Here is a 26,048-nt window from a genome sequence, read left to right as displayed (position 1 = left end):
ACTAAGACTGGCTATTAGGTAGCCTCTATGCACACTATTAGCTTACAGGAGGCTTTAGTTGGTAGTAAATCTTGTTTTTATTTAACCAAAACTTGCCACCAGGTTAGGAATTTAAAAAGAACTACCTGGTTTGGGGGCACTGAGAGGGGTTGGTTGCTCACAAGCCACTGGTTGGGGATCAGTGTTCTAACTGATACAGCAATAATAAACTTAGTTTTTATATCTTTAACCTTGTTACAAGATGAGGGGGTCCTCACCAAAGGCTCAGTGCCCATGTGGGCTGAAAAAGACCACTGCAAAAAACCCACTACTGCCTGCTCTATATCCTTTTATCTCACTATAAGCAGCATAGATGAAGGGGTTAAAATGCTAATGTTGATTATCATCACTTTATAAGATATGTGATTTAATATTTAGATTTTTGTCTGCATTTCTGAAAACTTCTCGGAAAAGCTATGTCTTTGCTTCTGAAGGACAGACCTTCAAATTGGGGTTTGTACATTTTTGTTTTTTAGGCTTTTTATATATATATATATATATATATATATATATATATATATATATATATATAGTACAGGTACAAAGACAAAAAAGATCCTATGGGCAGAGGACTTCTTTCTCTCTCTCTAATTGATTAAAAGTATTTCTTTTGTATTCATCTGTGTGTAGTATATGTTAAAATTTGTTTGTGCCTTTGCATTACTTGGGTAAAACCTAAAATGTGAAATTAGATTTTTTTTTTTTTTGTCAGAACCTAATATGTGGTTTAAAAATTACATACTAGGAGCAGAGCTGTGTTCATTAGGGTCAAAGGAGGGAGGAGGGGGTTAGGCAAATATATGTTATCCCCTACTCATCCCTTAAGTTGCGTGTCATGCTTCCGCCGGCGAAAGTATGGACATGGCTAGCCTGCCCACAGATACTGTGCTCTGCGCCTCGTGCCATATCTGTTAGTTCCATTAAATTCATTTTAATATAATTTCATTCATTTTTACATTCAGCATTCATTTTGAGGGCTATATATTACTCAGCACAAATTCTACACTATAATGACCTGAAAGACTATCATACTTTATAATATCAAATTTGCTTTCTCATTGCTAGCAAAATTAAGCAATAACAGGTGATACATACAATATTTTTGTGGGTTTCCTAATAACCAGCTTGATATCTAAACTAACTTCATTTTTCATCCCCCACACTAGGACTCACCACCACCTGCATGCTTTCTTTTTTCTTTTAGAACCATTATTTTACTTTAACACTCCAAGATGCTGACTTCAGAAGTGAAGTAGTCTGGAGGATGATGACTTTCCATGTAATGCTGCACTGTGAATATATAGGGGCGTGTAAATCTGTATTAGTATAGCTGATAATCAAACTAGGATATGATTGATGTCTAAAAGGCATAGAATACTGAAGTTAATGAAATCACAAATTTCAGTACATATATAATTCTTTGTATAGCTCTTTATTCCTTGCAGAACCTGTTTTATACAAGAATTATGTCAATGTGAGTCCATGGATTTAGTACATTTTCCACTGTTAGTTATATACCTCCCATTATTGATAGGTAAAACCCTGATCTTCCCATATTGTGCCCCAGTAGTAGTTTTTGCCATCTCAAAAATAGAGAACAATTTTTGCTGAAAAAAGAAAAACGTTGAAATTAAAGCAATGCTTCAATAATGGAGAAGATGAGAAAACTTCAACCTGTGGAAAAAATGCAAACTTTTAATGGATAAGTAAGTTGATCATTGATAAAACCGACTCTAAACCATTCCAGCAAAATCCTTGGACTTGATCCCAATTTAGCAGCATCAACCCATATTGATACCAAAACTGTTGTTTCTTTAATGGTTTTTAGCAGACTTAAGGTATGGTGATCCAATTTCCTGGACTGTGTCATGTACCAGACAGTTCTTTAAATCATATTATGCCCCTAGGTTTTAGTGGTTCAGGTGATTATCACTCAGAAATGCTCACTGGCACATTTGAACCACAAGTTCAGTGTGTCGGCTTTGGGCTGATCCCCATGTTCCAGTCAGCTTATCTAGTAAAAGAATGCTACAGAAATACAAAATTTCACTCATGATAAAAACAAGTAGTACCTATGGCATGATAAAGAATTTTTTTTTTATTTTTTTTTAAATTGAAAACAATTAACATTTAAAACTGACATTTGTTTAATCTGTCCCTAAACCACTCTATACAAATTCTAATTATTCAAGGTATAAAATCTGTTAGCTTTTTTCCTATTTTGTCATAATGTACCAAGCAGTTTTGAATAGCGTAGAATTTCCTTATGCATTATGTGGTTAAAGAATCCTATGGGAATACAATATGGCAATGCTGGTGAGGGAATGTGGTAACCATGGTACAACAAAGAAGCATTTGAAAATTAAAATAATTAACACGGTTTTATGTTAATAAACCATACTGGCATTGTGTCCACCAAAAGAACATTTTTAAAGTGATATTTAATGTTAATACATTTGGAATGTGAAAAAGGTTGCATTCTTTTTTAAAATAAAATTAATTCAAAGAAATGTTTCACAGACGCTGTAAACTGCCACATAGTTTGAATACCAGATTAACTGTATAAGCAGAGACCCATAAAATAACTGTTTAGATATAATATTTCTCTTTTTTTTCCCAAAAAAGGGCCAGTTTAATTAAATGAAACAGAAACTCAAGCATTTGACCCTAGGATTTCTTTATATGAGTGACTGTTCAAGTCTCCAATGTCATTGAAAGCCCAGGTTATTGAAGTAATTATTCTAAATTGGTGGGTGGTCTTGAGAAAACCATTTAGAATTGATAGCTTCCTATGCAGAACAGCATACCATTAGAAAGGCAATAGGTATAGAGATTTTAGTTCCTGAAACTATTAAGCTTTATGGTACCCTGAGACACTTTCCATGCCCTCAGCCATTTCAGCTATTCATATAAACAGTAGTAATTGCCTAATCATTTCCCCATGTATATTATATCATTAGACATTTCATTGATTTCAGTATTTTTGCTATATTTTTGACTATTAGGAAAATTCACATTATCTCATTGTAATATTTTCCTGGATTGTTTTGCTTAGAAAATGGGCAAATATATTCATTTATAGCATGATAAAAACATATTTCTTAATGATTGATATTGTTTGTGGCTAGTCTGTCTCCACCAGAAGGATACTCTTGATTTTTGTATTGTATTTTAAGTTATGAGGATGAATTTATAAGCACCGGTACTAAGTTGAGCAGAATTTTGCACACAAAATTTAAAATGGTAAAGTGCACTTGTTCAGAGGTATAAATGATGCCCCGGCCACAGAGCCTGGAATTAACATCTGCCTTGAAAAGTGTTACTTCCAAAGTTAATTTAGTGTGTTATGCTTACACACTTGCTATTAGTCAGTCGAATGGTAATGGTGTTATTGTATGGACTAATAGTGTAAGTGACAATTATGACCACCCAGACTAACTTGGAAAAAACTGGTACCACTGCAAATGCAAATTTTGCACTGCCTGAGTAAATCATCCCTATAATCATATTCCATTTACAGGTACAGGATCTGTTACCAGAAACTTGTTATCCAGAAAGCTCATAATTGCAGGAAGGCCATATTATCCTATAGACTCAATTTTAATGAAATAATTCTAATTTGTAAAAATGACTTCCTTTCTCACTTGATCCTAACTAAAATATTGTTAATATTTATAGGTGTCAAAATAGATCAGGTTTTTGAGCAGACATGAGGTATGGAGATCCAAATGACAGAAAGAGCATTCTGGATAACAGGTCTTATACCTGTATAAGAAAAAAGCATTTAGATGTTGTACAATAAGATATGTTCTAGGGGTCTCTCATCAGCAGCAACTGATATATGGTTATCAAGAGAAATATCGGTACAAAAAAACAAACAAACAAGTATCTCCCAATGAATCTAACAACAATAGCTAAAATGTATTGAAATATATCCCAGTCTTATGTAATGTGACTATTCTAATGTATTTTCTATTTAATTCCTCTTAAACAAAGACAGTGTGTTTAAAGGTAGATTTCCATGGTACTGTCTTTATTAACAGTGTATCTTTATGCAGACCATTATTTAATGAAGAAGCTGCCGGTGGTATGACGAGCACTAACATTCCCTGGTGAATTTCTGTGTTGTAATGAATTAAATGCTTTAGCGAGTTGTAGAAACGAGAGGAAAGTCAGTGGATACATTTTGTTTAGGAATTTTGAAAAGGGAAGAACACTTTGTAAGTGTGCAGTATGAATGCATTTCTCTTCACAAGTGACAGGTAATGTCAGGCTGCAGCACCCTCTTCTGTTGCAAGCAGGGTATAAGCCATTCTCAGGTGCTTTACCCAAAACCAGCTGTCAATATTTTAATCATGAAATTATCAGAAGAATACATTGTGACTTTCTTGTTTGCCCATGCACCCTATTTTTAAACAGTGTAATTCCTTTGAATTCCCAAATGAGGTTTGTTGATCGTATTTGCACAAGGGGGATAAGGTCTGCAGTGGATTATGGAAAGTGTTTTGGCATTCTATTGAATCTTTGTTGGTTTTTATGTAGCAGCCGTAATTGTACGCCTGCACTGCATGTATTATTTGGTCTATTGTACATAACTTGAAAGAAGTGTCAAATGGAAGTTAGGAGAACTCCATGGGAAAATAGTATTATAAGATGAAACACTGGGGGGTCTGTTTCTTATGAGAACTATACACAGTGTTTTACCTTGTGCTAAATTAGTTCATTTGTGGCCTTGCAGACTTTGCAACTCAAGTTTTCTTGTTGTGCAAATGATCTCACAGTAGCACAGAGTTTGAGTCGGGGCACTTCAGCTTCCTCGTGCTAGGAGAAGCCATAGACATTCCATTGATCTGACAGATGTAGTTTGCTTGACCTTTTCCCATACACAACTGCCTTCAAAGCAACAATGTTCAGTGCCTGCCTGTATGGAAGAAGTTAATAAGAATACTGTACTTACCCTTTATTGTTGAATAAACCATTACTTGTGTTAGGACCATTAGCTACTTTAAACTTGCTCCGTAAATTAAGAAAAAGCTAAATGGAGTTGTGATCGCTGCCATTAGTGGCATTTTAGATTATACGAACAATTATAGTCTTCATTATCTTTGAACAATCCCGTTTACTAAACCATTGTGTTTATATTAGACATTATGTAAAATATTTCCCTTGGAGATGATTATTTCCAGCAGAGTATTTAATTTGCCTTTTGCAGTCATATGAAAAGATCAGATATTATGACACCTCAGAATAATCTGCACATTCTAACAGTTGCTAAAATCATTTGCCACCTTCATGCATTTGTGTTTTTTTTTAGTTTCTTTTATGTAAAATAGAATAATACAAAGCACTAAAGGGTTAAAAAAAAATGAAATGCCAATTAATAGAGCACATTACATGAAACAGAAAACAACTATAAATGAAGATTTATGAAAGATAATTGAAAAACTCACATAAAAAATGAAATACTTTTCTATTATGCTATTATGTTTGTACCTTTCTTTCTTTGGCGGCGTTTAATATCCTAGTGAGCAATGTTATAAATATTATTTTCAAGCATGTTACTTAATGATTGTACTTTATATGTCACAAAGCGACAATGGTATATCGCATATCGGTATAGATATATGGAGATCACTGCTTAAATCCCTAATTACTACTTGCTTTTCTGTTAAAGGGGGTTTTCGATTAATAGATGCCTGTTGGGGGAGGGTAAATGTCTTGTTTGGAGAGGTTACCAATAAAAGGTTTTCATTGAACATGTATATGGGTATGTAGCACTTGAAATCATTTTGGGGAGGCTAAACCGTTATTATTCTCCACTTGATGATACCCATATATAAAAAAGCAGTACATTTTGAAAGACCTGATGTACTGAGGGATAAGTAAGTTATGGCCCATGATTGGAGAGGGCAATGTTTTGTGCTTTTATTAAATAAATAAATGAATTTACTTTTACATAAGCTTGTATGCTTGATGTTTTGCTAATATATTTTATTGGATTAGGCATGGACAAGTGCAGACCACCCAGATATATTTGAGCTTTTGGTTTGGATGCTTTGATTTGTAGTTTACCAACATCTGGTTGAACTCCATATTCCCATAACTGTTTTATATCTTGCCCTCCCTTAACAGTTTTATTGACCTTTGATCCCTCGTTATCTTTAAGCTCAGATGAGATTCATTTGTGGTGCTTTCTCATACGTAGACATTGTAGGAAATATCTGCATATACTTTACTCCCCTTTATTATGTTGTATATTGTCTTGGTCATTTAAGACGTTTTTGTGCTGCTGAAACAGTATGAAAGGCTTCTATTTCCTCCTATTGTTTGTCAACTCTTTGCTCAACATTTATTTCCTAACGGCTTTAGCTGTTATCCTCAGTCACCTGTCCTCTTCCATTAAAAAGTTATTAAAGCTTTGAAGTATCTGCATATGAATGCCCAATGGACTACATTAAATGTTTCTATTTTCTCAGTGGCCTTTTTGTCTCAAAAGAAACTTTGTGTTCATTCAGACTGTTTCTGTCTCTGCTTTTACAGTCTTACTTTTATGATGCAGAGAAAAGTGTGAGGTAGTAGTTATGCATATTGCGAGACAGTGATTCTTTATTTTAATACAAAAAAAGACCAACTCTAGAAAGCTAGATTAAATCATTCCTTTCACTTTTTAATGGGATTTGGATGAATAGAGTAAAATATGCACTTTGCATTCATTGATAGCATCTTTAGGTTGAGGTAATTGAGTCTTTTTTTCCCTGACTGAATGAATAATGACTTCATCTGATCCTCAGCGAGGCCTGAAACTTAGACCGCCTTTGTCAACGCAAAAAGATCTGGGCTTTGAAACATGCTCTACTTCCCTGGCTTAATTTTTCTTCATTTTAATCCAAAAACCTATTTTTCTCAATAATTCAAGCATAAACTATGTAGTAGTGGAAGCAGCGGAAATTGCCAGATATTTGTCCTCGTTGTGCTGCTTTTAAAATGCAGCTGATAAATTAGCCACTGTGGTCCTGCTCTGCTCTGTTCTCAAGGGAAACGGTAGCCCGTGCACAAACATTTTTTTTCCAGAACTATTACAATATATTCCTTTTACAGTGATTCTTTATATGATGGAATGTTATGTTTTCTAGCCTTTCAGAAGGGTTTATCAAGATGAATAGCTCTTAATAAGTTTTAACACCTCAAGGATGTTGCTTTTCCATACAGTACACAACAGGTCATCATTTTATTGTGGTGTTTGTTTATTGCTGCCTGCTGCAAAACTTTACATGGTTAAGTTTCATTTGTCAACTATAGTTAAGACTTGTTATGTCAGATAACTGATCCACAACTAGAAAAAAACTGGATCACCATCTAACACGCATGTCATTCAGACACACAGGTTATGGAGTTGTAGTGGACGCAGGCCGCAATGTAGCCCTGTATTTGCAAGGTTAAGGACAGGGCTGCTTTGCACCCCCCCGGCCACTAAGGGGCACACTTTTGCACTTGCATCCAAAGTCAAATGATCCCTTTTGTATAAAAGCTAATAAGAAAATGGACTCCCCTTTAAGCATGGTTCCTTTCATTGCTCAGCAAACATGGCAGAACAAACAAGCAACTCTTGTTACTGCCGTTTACTGTTACACTAATACTTAACCCATCAAAATAAAATTGGGTCCCCATGATGTTTATGGTAGGTCCTCATGGCCACCCCTTAGTAAAATAAAATGTACTACTATAAGATTCAAAGCACAACAAAGGTGCACAATGAGAAGCAAAGCATAGTCCCACATGTATTTGGGTCCACAAAGAAAAAAGTCATATACCACAAAGTACAAGGGGTAGGCCCTAAACTGAACCACAGCGTAAATTAATTTAGAAAAAAAGTATTAAAAGAAATATCACCTTGCATAAAAGCCTAATGCATTTCATGCCAAGAATAGGCACTTATTCAAAGGCTAATGGGCTAGATAATTTGTTATGATGTATGTAATCATTATTATCAATGCTCCCTTTTGTTTCCATTCTTTAGCAGCCATTTGCTTACATAACAATATATATTATTTGTATAGTTATATATCTTGAATACAGTTGCAACTAAGTAATATTAATGATTCATTTTCAAATCATTTTAATATAAGTTCCTGAGATCCTCCATCTAAAATCTTGCAGTTTTTTTCAGTTTGTAGTTGATGCATTCTTATAGAATGTGTTCTAATATATAATAATATGAAGCATTATGGTGTGAGTAGAGTTACTAATTGTGTGAGTAGAAACTAATTCTGCAAATTATAGGGGAATCAGACATATAGCAGACATTTATTGTTGAGAGAATTCTGTTATTTATATTTATAAATGTATAAAATATATATCTTTTCAAAATCTTATTTCAGTTTCTGTTATTTACCAAGATCAGATTTCACTTTGTGCAAACTTGTTTTCTGTCATTGCTTTCTCAGGTGGGCATGCTGGACCTCGAGCTGAATCAGTTGACCAAAGCCCTTTTCTTAGCCCTTGTTGCGCTTTCCGTGGTAATGGTAACCTTGCAAGGATTTGTTGGGCCTTGGTATCGTTACTTGTTTCGGTTCCTCCTGCTTTTTTCCTACATCATCCCAATAAGGTACGTGCTTGAACCACGGAAAAGAGGGATGTCTAATTTCACTGAATGCTGCATTTTTAAACTATATTCTTGGCTGTAAATGAAACTGAGCCTAAAAGGAAGCTGAGAGGAAACATGCCAGCAAATCTGCTGATTCTTAAAAGATCCCTGTGCAGGAAGCTATACTGTTGTAGATTTGTACAGTGTTCCTCTTACTGAAGTAATAAGGACAGCTAATATGTGAATATGTTTATAAGGGCATGCTGCCACTGTAACACCATGGAATTGTTAAAATAACAGTTACTTAATTTCATCTAAGGATCACTTTATATATTTGAGTTGAGATATAATGGTCCTTTATGCACAGAGACGTTATGTGCTCTATGTGTATTCCCTATATTTACTTAACTCCATTTCGTAGAAGCTTGTAACTTAGCATCAATTACCTTATCTTCTGCGAATCTATCATTACTTAGTCATCATGTTATATAAATGGAGGCTACAAAAAAGTTGCAAAATACTACTGATAATCATTAAAAAGCAGTTGAAGCCATAAATGCAATCTGATATTTTTAAAGTATAATTTATGTATAAAAGGATAATATTAGAGTGTCTGAAGAAAATGCTTGGTGAGTTGGATGCTTTAAAAAATATTCTTTGTATGTAGTGCTTATGGGTTCTATCATTCATAGCACCATGTTATCATGTATCGCTTTAACTCATTTATGTTCACAAGCGCAGTGGGCAAGCTGTGCTTTTCTTCGCAATGAGTTGCACATAAAACCATTTTAATTACACGTATTTGTGTCAAAATGCGCTTTTTGCTCCTCCCTATAGTTGCCCTCGGAGCCACTCAGTCCTTTCTACCTTCCATTCCTAATTGTGCGCTGCTGTGCCTATTTACCCAGGGTAACCCTGCAGCTAATGCCACCTCAAGCTTCAGGGTTCCCTCAGCGCCTTGCATCAGTAGGGGCAACACCACTTGCATTGAAAGAATAGGATGCACATGTCACCCGCACACCAAATACTGGAAATGACAACAGACTTCAGAAATATTTCATGCAATTACACCCAATTTGCAATGAAGCAAACACGCAGTTTTGTCAAATCAGACTTAACTGGAGTAGGTGCAGCACTATTGTGCCAAGTGAATCCCCTGTTTGTGTTCATAATGAGGATCGAATTATGATTATAATACGTACACAAATGACATAATACGTACGGAAATATAATGTTGCTTGTGCGCATGTGCATTACATTACTTTCATTCTGTTCATGTGCGACAGGGCGCAATTTTGCTCTGGTGCCTAGAGTGGCACTGGGCATAAGTACAGCACTTCATAGAATAACGGCAATTCACAACTGGAGTGTTTCCATCCTGCCAGCCATGCACTATATAGAGCCATGAGTTTGTTTCTATAGATGGCTACTTAAGGTAGGGTACAGAGATCCACTGCCCACTATTAATACAAAAATGGTTCTTTCAAACAGATAAAGGAATTATCTGATTAAAATATTGATTGCCTTAAAAGGCAACTAAAGAATCCTTTTTTGAACTTCATTAGCATCTCCTTGCTGATTACCAGGTAGAGTAAATTTGGAGATTGTAATTTTGTTATATGTCCCTGTCCCACCACAACCATGGACCTCTCCCCATGCACACTGTTACATGTGTGTGTGTGTGTATATATATATATATATATATATATGTGTGTGTGTGTGTGTATATCTTTCTATAAACCAGAGCGCACACACATACACACAATGGCTAAGTAATTATGTTACTTTAAATTTAACTTTAAATTTGTTTTTCCAGTAAAATATTTGTGAAATTAATTTGTTTTCAGCTTGCGTGTGAACCTCGATATGGGTAAAGCTGCTTATGGATGGATGATCATGAGAGATGAGAACATTCCAGGGACTGTAGTAAGAACCAGCACGATTCCTGAAGAACTTGGGCGCTTAGTTTATTTACTTACAGATAAAACAGGTACCTAATTTCTTTTTTTTGTAACTTATATTTTTATTGGTTTTTTTTTTTTCTTTTTCAAGTGGACATTAATAGAAAACATGAAAAGAAACATAGTAAGCATACTAGACATAATAAACCTGAGTTCTGCTGGTTTCAGTTGTCTTAAAGCAGTAATAACAAGCTCCCATGTAGTCCAGGCTTTTAGGTATGCCTAAAAGAAACGCTTAACGCGTTTCGTGGCCTGTCGCCACTTCCTCAGAAGCATCTGAGGAAGTGGCGACAGGCCACGAAACGCGTTAAGCATTAGACCCTGAGGGATGTACATGTGCCTTTTATCTATGATGGAATAAAGACTGGATTTTAATTTTATCCTCGTGGTGCTCCGCCATTTATTTTTTCCATATAGGTTTGGCTACATAGCACGAAAATACAACAATAAAGTACAACACAAGCAGGTACAATAATATGTATTTTAACCATAGGTATCAAGCCCAGTGTACTGATATCCAGTGGTGCTCCAAGAGGTTGTACACTACCCTGAGCAATACTATACTGGAGTCTCTGCTTACATTATATAATCTACAAGCAGAAAATGGTCACATTATCCTTCTGCTAATATGGAACACTTCCCTCTCAAAGGCTTAACCCCTTGAGCCCCTTTACCATTTCATAAACTTTCCTTATGGACATGTTGATATAAAATACTATAGAATATATCCAAATCCAGGCATCTAAATTAACATTTGAAAACCATAATCATATCAACAAGTAATATAATAAATTTATATTAGTGCATAAATTTATATTAGTGCACTAATTAGTGCAGTATTTATAACTGCACTAATTAGTGCATTTGTGCAGTTATAAGTACCTTTATAACTTAATTAGGTACAAATGTTTATATCAACTTTTATTATCTCTACAAGTTACAGTGGCCTTCAAAAGTATTCGGCCCCCTTGAACTTTTCCACATTTTGTCACATTACAGCCACAAACATGAATCTGGTGACCTGTCACCAGACAGGTCAGGGATAAAGTTATTGAGAAATTTAAAGCAGGCTTAGGCTACAAAAAGATTTCCAAAGCCTTGAACATCCCACGGAGCACTGTTCAAGCGATCATTCAGAAATGGAAGGAGTTTGGCACAACTTTAAACCTACCAAGACAAGGCCGTCCCCCTAAACTCACAGGCCGAACAAGGAGAGCGCTAATCAGAAATGAAGCCAAGAGGCCCATGGTGACTCTGGATGAGCTGCAGAGATCTACAGCTCAGGTGGGGGAATCTGTCCATAGGACAACTATTAGTCGTGCACTGCACAAAGTTGGCCTTTATGGAAGAGTGTCAAGAAGAAAGCCATTGTTAACAGAAAACCATAAGAAGTCCCGTTTGCAGTTTGCCACAAGCCATGTGGGGGACACAGCAAACATGTGGAAGAAGGTGCTCTGGTCAGATGAGACCAAAATGAAACTTGTTGGCCAAAATGCAAAACGCTATGTGTGGCGGAAAACTAACACTGCACATCACTCGGAACACACCATCCCCACTGTCAAATATGGTGGTGGCAGCATCATGCTCTGGGGGGCTTCTCTTCAGCAGGGACAGGGAAGCTGGTCAGAGTTGATGGGAAGATGGATGGAGCCAAATACAGGGCAATCTTGGAAGAAAACCTCTTGGAGTCTGCAAAAGACTTGAGACTGGGGCAGAGGTTCACCTTCCAGCAGGACAACGACCCTAAACATAAAGCCAGGGCAACAATGGAATGGTTTAAAACAAAACATATCCATGTGTTAGAATGGCCCAGTCAAAGTCCAGATCTAAATCCAATTGAGAATCTGTGTCAAGATCTGAAAACTGCTGTTCACAAACGCTGTCCATCTAATCTGACTGAGCTGGAGCTGTTTTGCAAAGAAGAATGGGCAAGGATTTCAGTCTCTAGATGTGCAAAGCTGGTAGAGACATACCCTAAAAGCCTGGCAGCTGTAATTGCAGCAAAAGGTGGTTCTACAAAGTATTGACTCAGGGGGCTGAATAATTACGCACACCCCACTTTGCAGTTATTTATTTGTAAAAAATGTTTGGAATCATGTATGATTTTCGTTCCACTTCTCACGTGTACACCACTTTGTATTGGTCTTTCACGTGGAATTCCAATAAAATTGATTCATGTTTGTGGCTGTAATGTGACAAAAAGTGGAAAAGTTCAAGGGGGCCGAATACTTTTGCAAGCCACTGTATCTCTGTCTGTAACTTACTAATTTATTGCCCATGAACCTTTTTCAGTGATCTAACAGTGTATATCTTGTGCCTTTCCAGCTTTCATTTGTATTTTGCCTGACGAAGGGGCCTGGATGCTCCTAAACTTGCAATTTTTACTTTCCCAGTTAGACAGTATCACCTAGCCTTACATTTTCTTCACAAGTACAGTGTGCTATTTCAGATGCAATCACTATGTTTTGCAGTATACAGCATTTTCCCTCTCAACTCCAGTTGCAACTGTAAGGGGGGGAGTTGTATCAGATGCAGTTGTCTAAAGAATGGACAGGTGGTGACCCTCCTGTCTTTCATGTAGGGTGATCCCCACGTGCTGTTTCAGTGTCCAGGAACCAGGTCTAAAAGATACTGCATAAATAACACATTTAGCAGTGATAATATGCATATTTGTTTATAGATCTAACAGTGTCATGAATATCTTAAATGAAACTGAAAAGTCTTGAATATCTAAGTATGTCTTGCTCTGTTAGTGCTTATGCGTGCATTTGCAAGAGCATCATTACTGATTGACATAATTATTTGCTATCCTTCACTACTACTTGCTTGGATACTTTTTGCTGTGTAATTATTCATGTGATCTTGCTCATGCATTATTTGGATATCTTTCCTTCAGTTCCTATTTACCAGCATTGAGACCGTATTAAATTAAGAACCGCATTTTTTAACACAAATGAAGTACAGGGATGCGGCCTGTTATCCAGAATGCTCAGGACCTGGGCTGTTCCGGATAAGGGATCCTTCAGTTATTTGAACCTCCATACCTTAAGTCTACTACTATTAAATATTTTAAACATAAATTAAACACAACAGGACATGTTTTGCATGTCCTGAAACAGTTTGGAGGTTTTTGTGGCCTACAACTTTACAAATGTACTGTGCTTCTAGATTATTGTACTTCTCTTACAGTTGACCGGTGCAGCTCAAGCAGGGCAAAAATTTCTTACCAAAAACATATTTTTTAAAAAGGTGGCATCCTGTGAAGGTGAAACTATAGCAATGTGACATGCCCATGTTTCATATATATCTATCTATGCCTTCACACCAATGGGCTTTGGCTGATACCATTGTATGAGAGGGTACTGAAAGAGTACCAAGGGGCCTTAAAGAGGCAATCCGTGGGGAAGCTGGTGCTGTAAAAGTCTATGTATTGACTGGTAAAAGTGTCTCATATAGACACTAAGGAGTGATGGCCAGAGACATGGGAAAAGTGACTATGTTTTTATACACCTTTGCATGAAAGCTGAACTGTATATAATAAAGTGTAGAAAGAAAACTGCTGTTTAGTGTCTCCCATCTGCCACTGCCAGCTTAATCAAATCCCCACACTTTTTAATAAGTAAAGGTCTCAGTCTCAGCCAAATGTTGAACCACAAAGGGTTGCCAAACCCAAAAGTGTCTGTACTCATCAGTCGCTGCAGTTTCTTCCTAACGGAAATTAATCTTGCTGATAATTTTATAATCCATTTGATTTAATAAGCTTTGTGTCACATGGGTTATACAGCACCTGCACAATACATGTAATCCAGTGTCTGTATAGATACAGCCTGGCAAAAGCAAGCACTTACCCTCACAACAGTCACTTTGTACAGAGGCATTGCAGTAACCTTTATATACCATGTTGACTGTGAATCACCACCGAGTTGGGATAATATATAGCGCATGGTTTTAGCATGACTTCACCCCAGCATACACTGAGAGCCTGGATCAGTTATTTATGCTTGGAACATAGTAACAAAAATAATCTTTGTGATGTAGGGTAGCCGTTGGGGGTGGGTTCAGGGGTTACAGGTGCAGGGAACCCCAATCCTATTTCCATTCATTGGAAGGCCCAGTGTAGATACAAACCACAAAACAGAAGCAGCACAATAAAATTAATCTGATTTAAATATAAATGGGAAGCAGATTGAAACCTTGCTCTGCTCTCTTGTCCTCTAGTGACCCTACAAAGCAACATGTTATCTGCTGTTGCATGTCAGAAAAGGATTAAGTAGCTCAAATTCTTCAACCAGCAAAGTCAACAGCATGAGCATGAGTTATACTGAACTTCTACCTCTTTTTGAATACTCCTCTTTTTGCACAAAGAAACCAGCAAATGAAAAAATCCAGGATTTAGCCAAAGAGATAAAGAATTAGTTGCAGAGTCTAAAGCACATTACATTGCTAATATAATTGCAAGGTAGTCCTTTGTATGATTGCAAATTGGGATTGTGTTTTATCAATACGCTTTTTGACATGAAGCGTCCATCACAGAAGTTCTCTCATTTGCCACCGTGGAATGGAAAATGAAGTATCCCAATAATTGCATTATAGTTTCCTTATTGTGGGACAAGAAAGCAACGTGGTATAATTAGGTTTGATTGGAGTGCATGTTTCCGGTAAGATCTGAAATTAATGATGTTGCTATAGTGACACATCTGCGGCCAGCAGTGCGTGAGACTTAAAGTAATTCATTCGGCAAGAGAAGACATCTGTTAACTGCAAAGATGTAGAGCATATTGACACTGACCAGAAATACTAGACTTTATGTGATAAATGAACAAATGATGCTGAAACAGGAGGACAGATAATTTGTACTTAATCTGCTGGGAGAACTTTAATCTTCTTACTGGTTGCATTTGATAATTCCATTGTTATAAGCACAATGCAGTAGAGAACTCATACATTTTAATATGAAGCTCAGGGTATGGCATACCCACTTCTTTGGTTCGCAAGAGGGATCAAACAGAAACAACTGCCTTTGGATGTAATGTGTTAGCACATGTTATTTATTAACTTTCGTACTTGTAAAAATGCCTTAAATATAGGCTCTCAAAATTTCCCTTCCCACTAACGTGTGAAAAGCTTTCATTTAACAAATTGTGTTAGGCGGGCAGCCTGGCCTGAAATGAAAAAAAATGTGAAAGGTTTTAGTGGACATCTAAATATAAAACCTTTGTACTTTTCCAATATCACACTTTACCCCTACCTGATTGCAGTAAGAATTACAAGAATTCTAAGTGCACTTAAAGGGCCAAATGCTGCCATAGAATCATCAAGCACTGTACTGCGTGAATTCACTTTAATGTATTTCTACAGGAAATGTCATTCTACATTCATTACTAAAATACAGGAATGAAAAAAGTTTAGCACTGTGATTTTACATTTTATTGCTAAATACAGAATATGGCACTGTGCATATACAACCACCAATAATACAATTAAACCATATGGTACCAACTTAATTGCAGCTCTCTTACTCAGCCTTACTACCCCTTGATTCATAACCATGTTTATGTTCAAATGAAGTCCAGGCATCCAGATTTTTCTGTTTATCATAAGTTTATGTTCCTGGGATTAGCTCTATCGCTAGCAACACCACAACATACTTTCACCAGTATTTCATTTAAAGTCAGACCATAGTGGAAGAGGTGCTGTTTTGTAACAGTTATATGCTGTTTAGGTATGCTTTCTGTTATCCAGAAACCTGATAATGTTATCTATAGTTGGCTCGTCATTTTAGCATAAATCTTAAACGAGCCAATAATAACCATTGCTTAATGTTTTTTTTGTAGTCTTTAGTTATGGTGCTTCACATTTGCTGTTTGGTAAAACCGCAGGTCCCACGAAAAAGATGCATAAGTATTTAGGCCCTTAGGCAATTGTTTCATTTTACTTACTTGACTTCCTGTTACTCCAAGGTGGAGCAGAGAGCATCAGTAAAGCAGTGTCATCTAACTTGATTTTGGGCACTTCTTTTAAGCTGAGCCCAGAATTTGCCTTCTCTTCAAGCCTTGCATTTCATGTTTCCCTTGCTTTGCTTTCTAGGGGCTTTTAATGGTAGAGGCTAGGTTTGGTCCAGTTTCCTCTTATATGCTCTGGTCCTTCTTTTCACTTTTCTGTTAGCTTTCAAGTATAACCTGTACAACCCAGCCAGCTGTCCTTTGGTTCTGCTGCAGTTAATTCTTTCTTTCAGGCCTTTTTATGTGGTGGGGTGTCTTAAGTACTATCTCTGCTTCCTTTTCCTTTCCTTGTAGCCTAGTATACTTTCAGCTACATTCACAAATACCTACTTTGTATCACCCTAAATCTCACTGAATCTCACCTCAGGGTAGGATTCCAGCTAGGCCAGTAGATGGACAATGTCTGTCTAGCCTATTGATTGCAGTATTTCAAAACTTACCTGCAGGAGCCTCATCCAGTTTAATTAAACAATCAGGAGCAAATTCAACTAGAGGAATCAGGGAACATCATTCCCATACAGTGGTGAACTGGCTTGTGGCCTTGTGCTTTATTATGGTCATGGAACAACTGGGTAACTTTTAATATCCTTATATTTATAGTGAGTACATTATTCATATATTATGTATTGCCAAAAATTACAACACTTTGCACCATGTAGTAAGTACAAAGGTGAAAGAGGCTAAGATTTTATTAGAGAGCACTTGTACAGACCTCCACTCTGAGACTTGCAACCACACTGCAGCAATGCATCCTAATATGCTTTTATGGCATTTCTCCAGGGCAATACATTTTTCATATGTGCTAAACTACATGTTTATAACCCTATTTGAGATCAGTTTTATAGTTAGTATTGTCCTGGTAATTCATTTTTAAAGCTTTATGGATTTACATCAATTTTCTTGTCTTCTACCCACATTAATAGGAAAATGCTAGCCTAAGGATTTGCCTTTTAGATAGTAATAATCTCGCTGCTAGACAACAAGAGCTTTAGAAACTGAACTGAATTTGAGAATTTATAAAGGAAAATCTAAAGGATGTGCCTACACTTTGCTGAATTCTTTTCTTTCTGTGTTATGTCTAAGTCACCTGCATTGGATGGTTTTTCTTTAGCTTTGACCCTTTCTGAGTCCTGCTGTGCTGCATATTTACATAGTTATAGAGCTAGCTGAATTGCCAGCACACTCAGAGCCCTTTATGTTCTGGAAGTAATGTCTGTGTGAGCTTTTTATATGTGTGTATATATATATATATATATATATATATATATATATATGTATGTATGTATATATATATATATATATGTATATATATGTGTGTGTGTATGTGTGTATTTTTTATTAAAAGAGTATAATGAGCTATTTGTAAATTATTTTTACTTCCAGGAACTCTGACACAAAATGAAATGGTCTTTAAACGTCTTCACCTTGGTACCGTGTCCTATGGCACAGATACAATGGATGAAATCCAGAATCATATAGCAAGTTCCTACTCGCTGGTAAGCAGTTTAAATGTTTTATAAATAATTATGCGCAGAGCAGGCTTTGCAAAGGAACATTCTAAATAATATACCATAATACTAGGGGCAGATTTTTCAAAATGTGAGTTTAGAGCTTAATACATAAAACTCACCCACGTTCTGTCCATTCTTATAGGGTTTTAACTGGTAAACTTTAACTTTCACCTATTGATAAATATGCTTTCAAAAACCCCTTGGAATGAATAGAATATGGGTAGGTTTTATGTATTAAGCTCTAAATAAATATTTTGCCCCTAGAAGTCAGATCAGTAATATATATCCAGTTTGCCTATATTAAGAGCTAGTAGAATATAGAATATAAGTTGCAACATTTTCATCTTTTTACATTTTAAAAGCAAGCTGATTTTCCCATGTCTGTGGCCATGTCTGCAAGGAAAGCAACTTTCATCTCACAAAAATGTATTTATTGGGTTTTCCTTTTTTTACTACTTAAGCATTTGCAACTAAAATACTTGTGGGGTAAAGATTGGATAATGTCATTTACACCCTATAAATAGGTAGAATTATATATAACTATTATAACATGGACAAGCAAGTGTGTTCTCAAACTGTTTTATAATCTGAAGTTGCTCAAGTCAATAGTAAACCTGTAACAATCAAATTATTGGGAGATTAACAAGGTGGAAATGTTTTGGTGTACAATCTACCTTTTTTGTTTTGTCTTTGTACCGTTTACATAGTAGGGCTAGAATTTTTCTAGAATCGTTTCACTCTTACACTTAACTTGTCTTAGCAGTCACATCTAAAGATAACATGCTATCCATTAACCCCATTTGTGTCAAAATGTTTGGCAACACAAAGCATTCGGATTGTGTTAATTTAGTTACTAATTAAGCATATATTAAACCACTGACTCTTTACAATTTGTGATAATAAATGTTTCTAGCCACCTTGCTAGTTAGAAAGTAGCTCTTTTGTGACATTGATTTGTATCCCTTGTTTTGTGTGCTGCTATATTATTACAAAGGCAATCCTGTTGTATATCTAAAGCCATGCAACACACAGATCTATTATAACATAATTATATTTCCCCACTGGAAACATTCAGTGACAAAGCATAATCTTAAATGGAATCTCTGTGAAATTGAATTATAGAAGCATCAATAAATATAACATAATTCAGAAGAAGTAAATCAACCTAATTTATTTGCGTCTGTAATGACATCGGTATTTGTGAAATGCAAATGCCGAGGTTCAAAGCAGGAGTTGAAAAGCAGATGAGCAGAAAAAGTTAAACCCATTATTATGCAGCACTGTAATTTGATAGGCAGTGTCTTCACGGATCATTGGTTCAGTTCAACTAGTCCAAAGCAGCACATGGATCCAAAACTAGGTTCTTCTAAACTTAACAATAGATTGGAAGGTGGTGGGTGTATGGGATGTTGTTACTTAATATGCAGGCTTTGAACATGCCAAAATATCCTCTAAATAAATACATATGTTTAAGACAAAATGTATGTACCTCATTTATTTTCTGGGGTTAGAGAAACATATAATAAAATATTTTGTAGTATATTATATACAGTATATAATGATTTTGAACATACGTGTAAAACAAAATAAAAGTCCTGGGGATGTTGACAGTTCTTTTTCAATATAATGAAAAAAGTGACAACACATATCAAATGATACTAAAATATACAACTTACTAAGATGCCATTATAAACCAAAATGGCTGATAGGTGATCATGTGTGCTTATTTGTCTTGCTGGAAATTGAATACTTTCAGCCACTAAATATGGATCTATCCATCCATTTATTAGGGAAATTAATTATTATTATTATTAGAAAATTAATAATTGGGGTTTTATGTTTTCTAAAGGGAAAACAAATCATGACTGAGGAAACCAATTACTTTAGTTTTGAAAGTGGAATGTTATTCCATTATTTCATGATACAGGATTTCGTTCGTCATATATTTTCTTCTCCTCTTTAACCCTGAGGATACGGCTTCCAAGATTTCCAAAAAAAAAAAATCAAAATTTGATTCGGCAGATCAGAGGATAGTTTTTCACTTCACCTCATTCTATTTTAAATAGCTTGAGACGGCAGCTGTGTTTCTGGATCATGTTCATGTATGGTTTCTTCTTTGAATGGCAGAGTTTTAACTTGTATTTGTGGATGCAGCAGCAAACTTCACTGGCAGGAATTTTTGGAAGTATTCCGATTACCACTACAGAATTGTATCTGTTTTTAATGCAGTGCCCTCTGAGGGCCCAAAGATCAGGAGTATCCAATATTGGATTTCAGCCTTGCCCCTTGTGTACAGAGATTCCTCCAGATTCTCTGAATCTTTAATGATATTATGTACTGTAGAAGTAATGTTATGAAATTGTTGCAATATTTGCCAGCGCAGTGTTTCACAGAGAAGGGTCCCCCTCCTCATCTTTACTTCTGAGAGACACAGCCTCTCTGGGATCCGCTCTTTTTATACCCAATCATGTTACTGACCTCTTGCCAATTGGTGAGATGTTCAACCTGGTTTTGTAACCCCTGTCCCAACTTGTTTGAAACATGTTGCTGCCAACAAATTCAACATTTTTGAGAAAACAATAACATTTCTCATTTTCATTATTTGATATGTTGTCTTTCCACTGTTTGCAGTTAAACAGAGGGGTTAAACAGTTTGCAAATTATTGCATTTGCTTTTTGTTTACATTTAACACTATTGAAGTGTTTGATGTTTGCAGTGAACAGTATATTAAATGTGTCTAATGTATTTGGGTTCTGATGCATGAAATGCATATCTCCTCAAAGGCAATGTTAGAACTCAACCCTGTTGAAAGGAGGTAAAGGTGATTTCAGTATAGTTTTTCAATAAAACCCATTTTGTTTCTTATTTGTGCTGTTATTTTAAAGACAAAAATATCTATTTCAATTAATATGAAGGCAGTTTGCATACTGACACATTTATTATTTTTATAGTTTATTCATGCTATTAAATAAAGCAGACTTTTCTTACTGCTGTAGCTATGAGAGTCATTAGAACTATCAACAACTTCATGAATTCTCCACTTGATACCTTATACAGCTGCCATGGACAATTCGAAGCAGCAAATGCAGCCCATGATAACATGTTTTTCAATTAACTGAACTACCAGCTTTAGATTAATTTATATTAATTTGTCTGCCTATTGTTTGCAAGCTGATAACTGTCTTTTTTAATAAATATATGTGCATTATATTTATTTATTTGAAGGTGCAGCCATCCCAAAGCTGTAATAACAATACCAGTGCAACGCCTTCTAGAAAAGGCCAGTCTTCAGCACCTAAAGTACGCAAAACTGTAAGCAGCAGAGTCCATGAAGCTGTAAAGGCAATAGCTTTGTGCCATAACGTAACCCCTGTCTATGAATCACGTGCTGGAGTAAATGGGGAAACAGAGTATTCTGAAGTGGATCAGGATTTCTGTGATGAAAATCGAACTTACCAAGCATCTAGTCCCGATGAGGTCAGTATAAAATTGTCTATCTCTCTGCTTTCAGCCAATAATAAGTGATTTCTATACTTCATTCAAAATATAAATGCTTTTTTTAATAACCACATAGGCACTTAATCTGAATGCTTTCAATATTGCTTTCAATATTTCCATTGCTTCATATTAGTCATATTGTCATCAAATGTCTATAGAGAACCTTATGATCCAGATACACAGACAATGTCCTAGAAAGCAAGCCATATAAATTTACTATCATTATGAGAATTTAGTATCACACCACATTTCTGGATTTTTGCTTTAATGCTTCCAACTATTTCACAGTAGCAAGGATTCATTTAAATTGGATCTTTAACTTTAAAACAGTTGACATCTTATATGCAAACCTTGTTTTTCAATCCACAAGGTCTACATCATAATTTTTTAAAGAGTTGTATTGACACAAGTCATGAAGCCTGAGGAAAATAATGTAAATGGTTCATTATTTAGCTTATTGAGCTTCCCTGCAGTCACATTGACAGATGATTCCAGTGTTTCCCAATCACCAAAGTACCATTTTAAAAGCATTTTTTATTGAATAAAGTGCTTTAAATATTGCACCCTAGAGCTTTATGGAAGTGAAATGGTTGAATTGATGTTTTCTCATAAGCCCTTGCATTCACCTATACAAACAAATTTGGTTAATCAGCAGCACAACTATTTGATGACTATAATTTGATTGTGATTAAATCTGTGTTTTGGGTTAAGTGCACACGTTTTATGGTATTACAAGGTTTTACAATACATTTGCATGTTTTCAGTGTAGTGCTTTGGTCCATAGCTTTTTAGTTTTCTTTCTGCCAGTCCGTATTATTGTAAAATACAGAACATGATTATATTATTATATTATATTATATTATGTGCAGGTTTACATTTTTGAACAGGAAAGTCTATGGCTAAGTATTTAACTGAACAGTTTTAGAAAAATAAGGTTAAAGGCAGTCCTGTTTTTAAACAGTGTATGTAGCAACACTAGGGAACATAAGGAAAATAGCAAAAATGGAAACAGGATATCATCATTGTGATTGCAGCAACCTACTCATTTTAACCATTCTGGGGGGGGGTTTAGTTATCAACCCCTCCAAATATGCACATTATAATTATTCAACAAAAATGATGCCATCTTGGTGAGATGTTAAGATGCAAATGCATGTTGTGGTCCAGTGATCTTGGGGGCATGGCCCCAGTTTAGGTGAAATTGCTGAGGGTTATCCTTCAATGGTTTTTCAAAGACTGTAATTTAAATACTTGCTGGAAGCTTTATTCTACAGTTCCATTATTATCAAGGTACCAGTAGTAGTAGCAATCAAAACATTCTGTGTGCCATGACCCTTAAAGTGGATTGGCAAGTGGTCTGTCCTGTCTGTTTGTCACTTCGCAGTTTATTGCATACCCCAGGATAATATTTTTATTCTTTTTCATTAAGCTGTATGCCTTGTTACTGGTATAGCCTAGCTCTTTTGTGAATTACATTGCTGCCTTGGTATATGAGATAAAATAAAACATAACTCGCATTTGAAATTGAGCCCATTTGACATAAGTCCATTTGGAAGAGTTGCATACATTGCTGTAGTTAATCCAGCAGCATTTATGAAAAATCATCATAGTTTCCCCTTATTTGTCCACAGGGATTGTTAGGTTTCAGGTGAATTCATTTTGCATTTTTGTTAGCTGGGATGCCTTCCTATATGGCACCTTCAGGCTAAATACAACCCTTTGCCTGCCAAAGGGCTCCATAGACTTCTGAAAGATCTGCTCATTTGGTAAGGTCACCAAACAAGCAGATCTTTCCCCAATATGCCCCAACTTGAGGTGGGCCATATAGGACTGATCCAATCATTTGGCCCTACGACAGGTATACAGGCCATCGAAACAAGGACCACATCAATGAGCCAATGCGGTCATCGCTGACAAGATTTTTAAACCTGTCTAATCGATATCTGTCTAAATATCGTCCAGGTAGGCCTGTCAAAGTGCAGATAAGCTGCCAACTTGGACTGAAGGAGTTGAATCAGCAGCTAAAATCTGCTTGTGTATGGCCACCTTTACAGTGTTATCTGGTAAGCATGTTGGTGGTCCATCATACAGAAGAGTTTGGAAGTCTCTTCTTCATATCTATTTAGCATTTGTCCACTTTCTTATGGTGATGTGCCATAATTCATACAATTTAACTGAATGTTACACAGAACACGACAATTGTTTTCCAGTCTTTAATATTGGAATAAATTGCACATGTTTTTGTATATTTGAATTTCCTTCAGAAGGCATTTCCTGGTACTGAAGCTTGTTAAATTTCATATTATTTCATAGTATTCCAGGTCTGCATAGTATTTAATGGTAAAACCTAGCAAAGCTGATGATTTTGTGTTAAACCTCTGTGTTTTATTTCCCAAGTTGTCACATTTGCCTGCAGTGCACAGCACTGGTAAATGTTTTTGTAACAGGCTGTTGACAAGGAGGAATACTATCATTAAAGCTCTGCTGGATTCAATTCCGTTTTAGTATTCAAAACGCACTGCCTGATTATGCCCTGCTCATTGTTTCTTATGATAAGTGATCAATATTTCATTTTCTCAGAGAGTAGAAAGTTTCAAATGTCTGTCACTTGCGATCTGCACAGCCGCTGCATGGCAAACATTACTTGTAAGCAGGAACAACCATTGACAAAATCATAACTACATCAGGTTCAATTGTCATAAGTGTACGTCCACGGAACGCTATTGCTGATCTAATATAATCAACCATCATAAAAGGATATAAACTAGGTAGATCAGGCAATAAAGTGCAGAGGTCACAAGTCCATCTAATTCAACAACATGCTGTGAACAGGGACCTTTGAAGACCTTTGGCCTCTTCCAGGCTGAACCATTGATTTTTCTTGTTTTTTAAGGACTGCTTACTCTGATAATCCACCAATTTATTGCCTTTATAACCCATGGTAATATGTTGACTAGAGATCCAAGTAGTAATATAATGGAATGTAAACTTTTACAGTTCTCACAGATATATCATACATAGTTGAGGCAGCTGTACTATAGATGTTTATCGCTTATTCATGTCCAGAGAAGTATTAATTGATTGTAATAACTATATATAATACTATATATAATAATTGTAAAAACTGTAGAATAACTGTAGAATTATAAAAATGTAATCATTTTGATAAAAGAACCATAGAAAGCTGCATTTTTGTTGGTTTATTGATATAAAAGGTGTAAAATTTATTGTGTAAGTGCATGTGCTATAATGCACGAGGCATTTTATCTTGTTTAATTCACTTTATTGTGTGGGTTTACTGAAGTAAGACTAATTGTGTTGTTTTGTCAATGTATTTGTGAAGAGCAAATTATTGTCAGTGGCATAAAACCATCATTTTCCTGACCTTTGGAGCCCTATGAAGAATAACTACTCCATGTGTTGTTGGAAATATTGACTGGCATGCTTTCCACATGGCTGGGCAGTATTCTTAACTGAATAATTGTATAGTTTTTTAATAGACAGTTTGTGTAATTAAAACAATGAGAATAAATATTCTTAAGCCATTATACTATCAGAAGGTATGGTATTCTTTTCTTTTTCAGCTGTGGGGGAGTAAATCGTACAGATATTTAGTGGCTTTTTCCTATTACAGGTTTGTGTTCTTGACCTCTCAATTAAGGCAGCCACACAAAGACTCATTCCTTTATTGTCTACTTCTTCAGCACATGGTTTAATCAACACAGGATCCATTTACTAGCTCTGTGAGCAAGTTTCTTTCAAAACATTGTAGAAGATCATGACATTTTGGGATTGACTTATAATGAATACCAGGAGAACACACAGGCAATAATTTCTTATACTTTCATGTTTGGGCATACACCACAAGCTATTGAAGTGGCCAGTGAATGGGGCCCACTGTTAGGGTAAAGACACTACTACTACTAGTAGCAGCTACTTGTCATGGCTACAAAAATAGACAATGCTGATCATTTACTGATAATTATTTTTATGTGTGTTTTAGCAGAGGCAATTTTCATTATTCTCTGTGGCAGGGTATTTCCTGGTGTTTAGTAGCCATGACAAGTATACAAATATGTGCATGCATGCAACAAGTTCTGTAACAACAGCAAGTCAATTGTGGTACCCAGTTGTATGTATTGAGCAGTTGTTATTGCCATTAGCATGCATAGGGACTGAGCAGTTTCTTATGGGCTACACTGCTTGTAAAACCCTAAACCATTAGGTAGTTAGAAATGACCCCAGTGACTGCTGTCACATCCTTCCTTCAAGATGGGACTTACTTTTATCTGACCTTTGGTATTCAGCAGCTGTCTTGGAGAGAGCAGATAACAACGATACTTGTGTCGCCATTTGTAAGGAGATTTGTGTGGGTGCAGCCCAAAGGTCAGTCTTTCCTAATAGTTCTTCCAGACAACTTATGTTCATAGGCTGATCATGATCCCCAACCAG

General features: G+C 35.9%; 1 protein-coding gene across 2 annotated transcripts in view; it reads left to right on the top strand.

Moving 5' to 3' along the window:
• Nucleotides 1-26,048, top strand: part of atp9b (ATPase, class II, type 9B) — a 148,059-nt gene that overhangs the window by 90,866 nt on the left and 31,145 nt on the right. For both annotated transcript variants that reach the window (XM_031903753.1, XM_002936443.5), the window contains exons 12-15: nucleotides 8,484-8,644; nucleotides 10,471-10,613; nucleotides 17,970-18,082; nucleotides 21,324-21,575. In XM_031903753.1, coding sequence (XP_031759613.1) covers nucleotides 8,484-8,644; nucleotides 10,471-10,613; nucleotides 17,970-18,082; nucleotides 21,324-21,575 — 669 coding nt within the window. The remainder of the gene's footprint in view (nucleotides 1-8,483; nucleotides 8,645-10,470; nucleotides 10,614-17,969; nucleotides 18,083-21,323; nucleotides 21,576-26,048) is intronic.

The sequence above is a fragment of the Xenopus tropicalis genome, chromosome 6, assembly GCF_000004195.4.
Source record: "Xenopus tropicalis strain Nigerian chromosome 6, UCB_Xtro_10.0, whole genome shotgun sequence".
Lineage (NCBI taxonomy): Eukaryota > Metazoa > Chordata > Amphibia > Anura > Pipidae > Xenopus > Xenopus tropicalis.
This window is presented reverse-complemented; position numbering and strand designations above follow the sequence as displayed.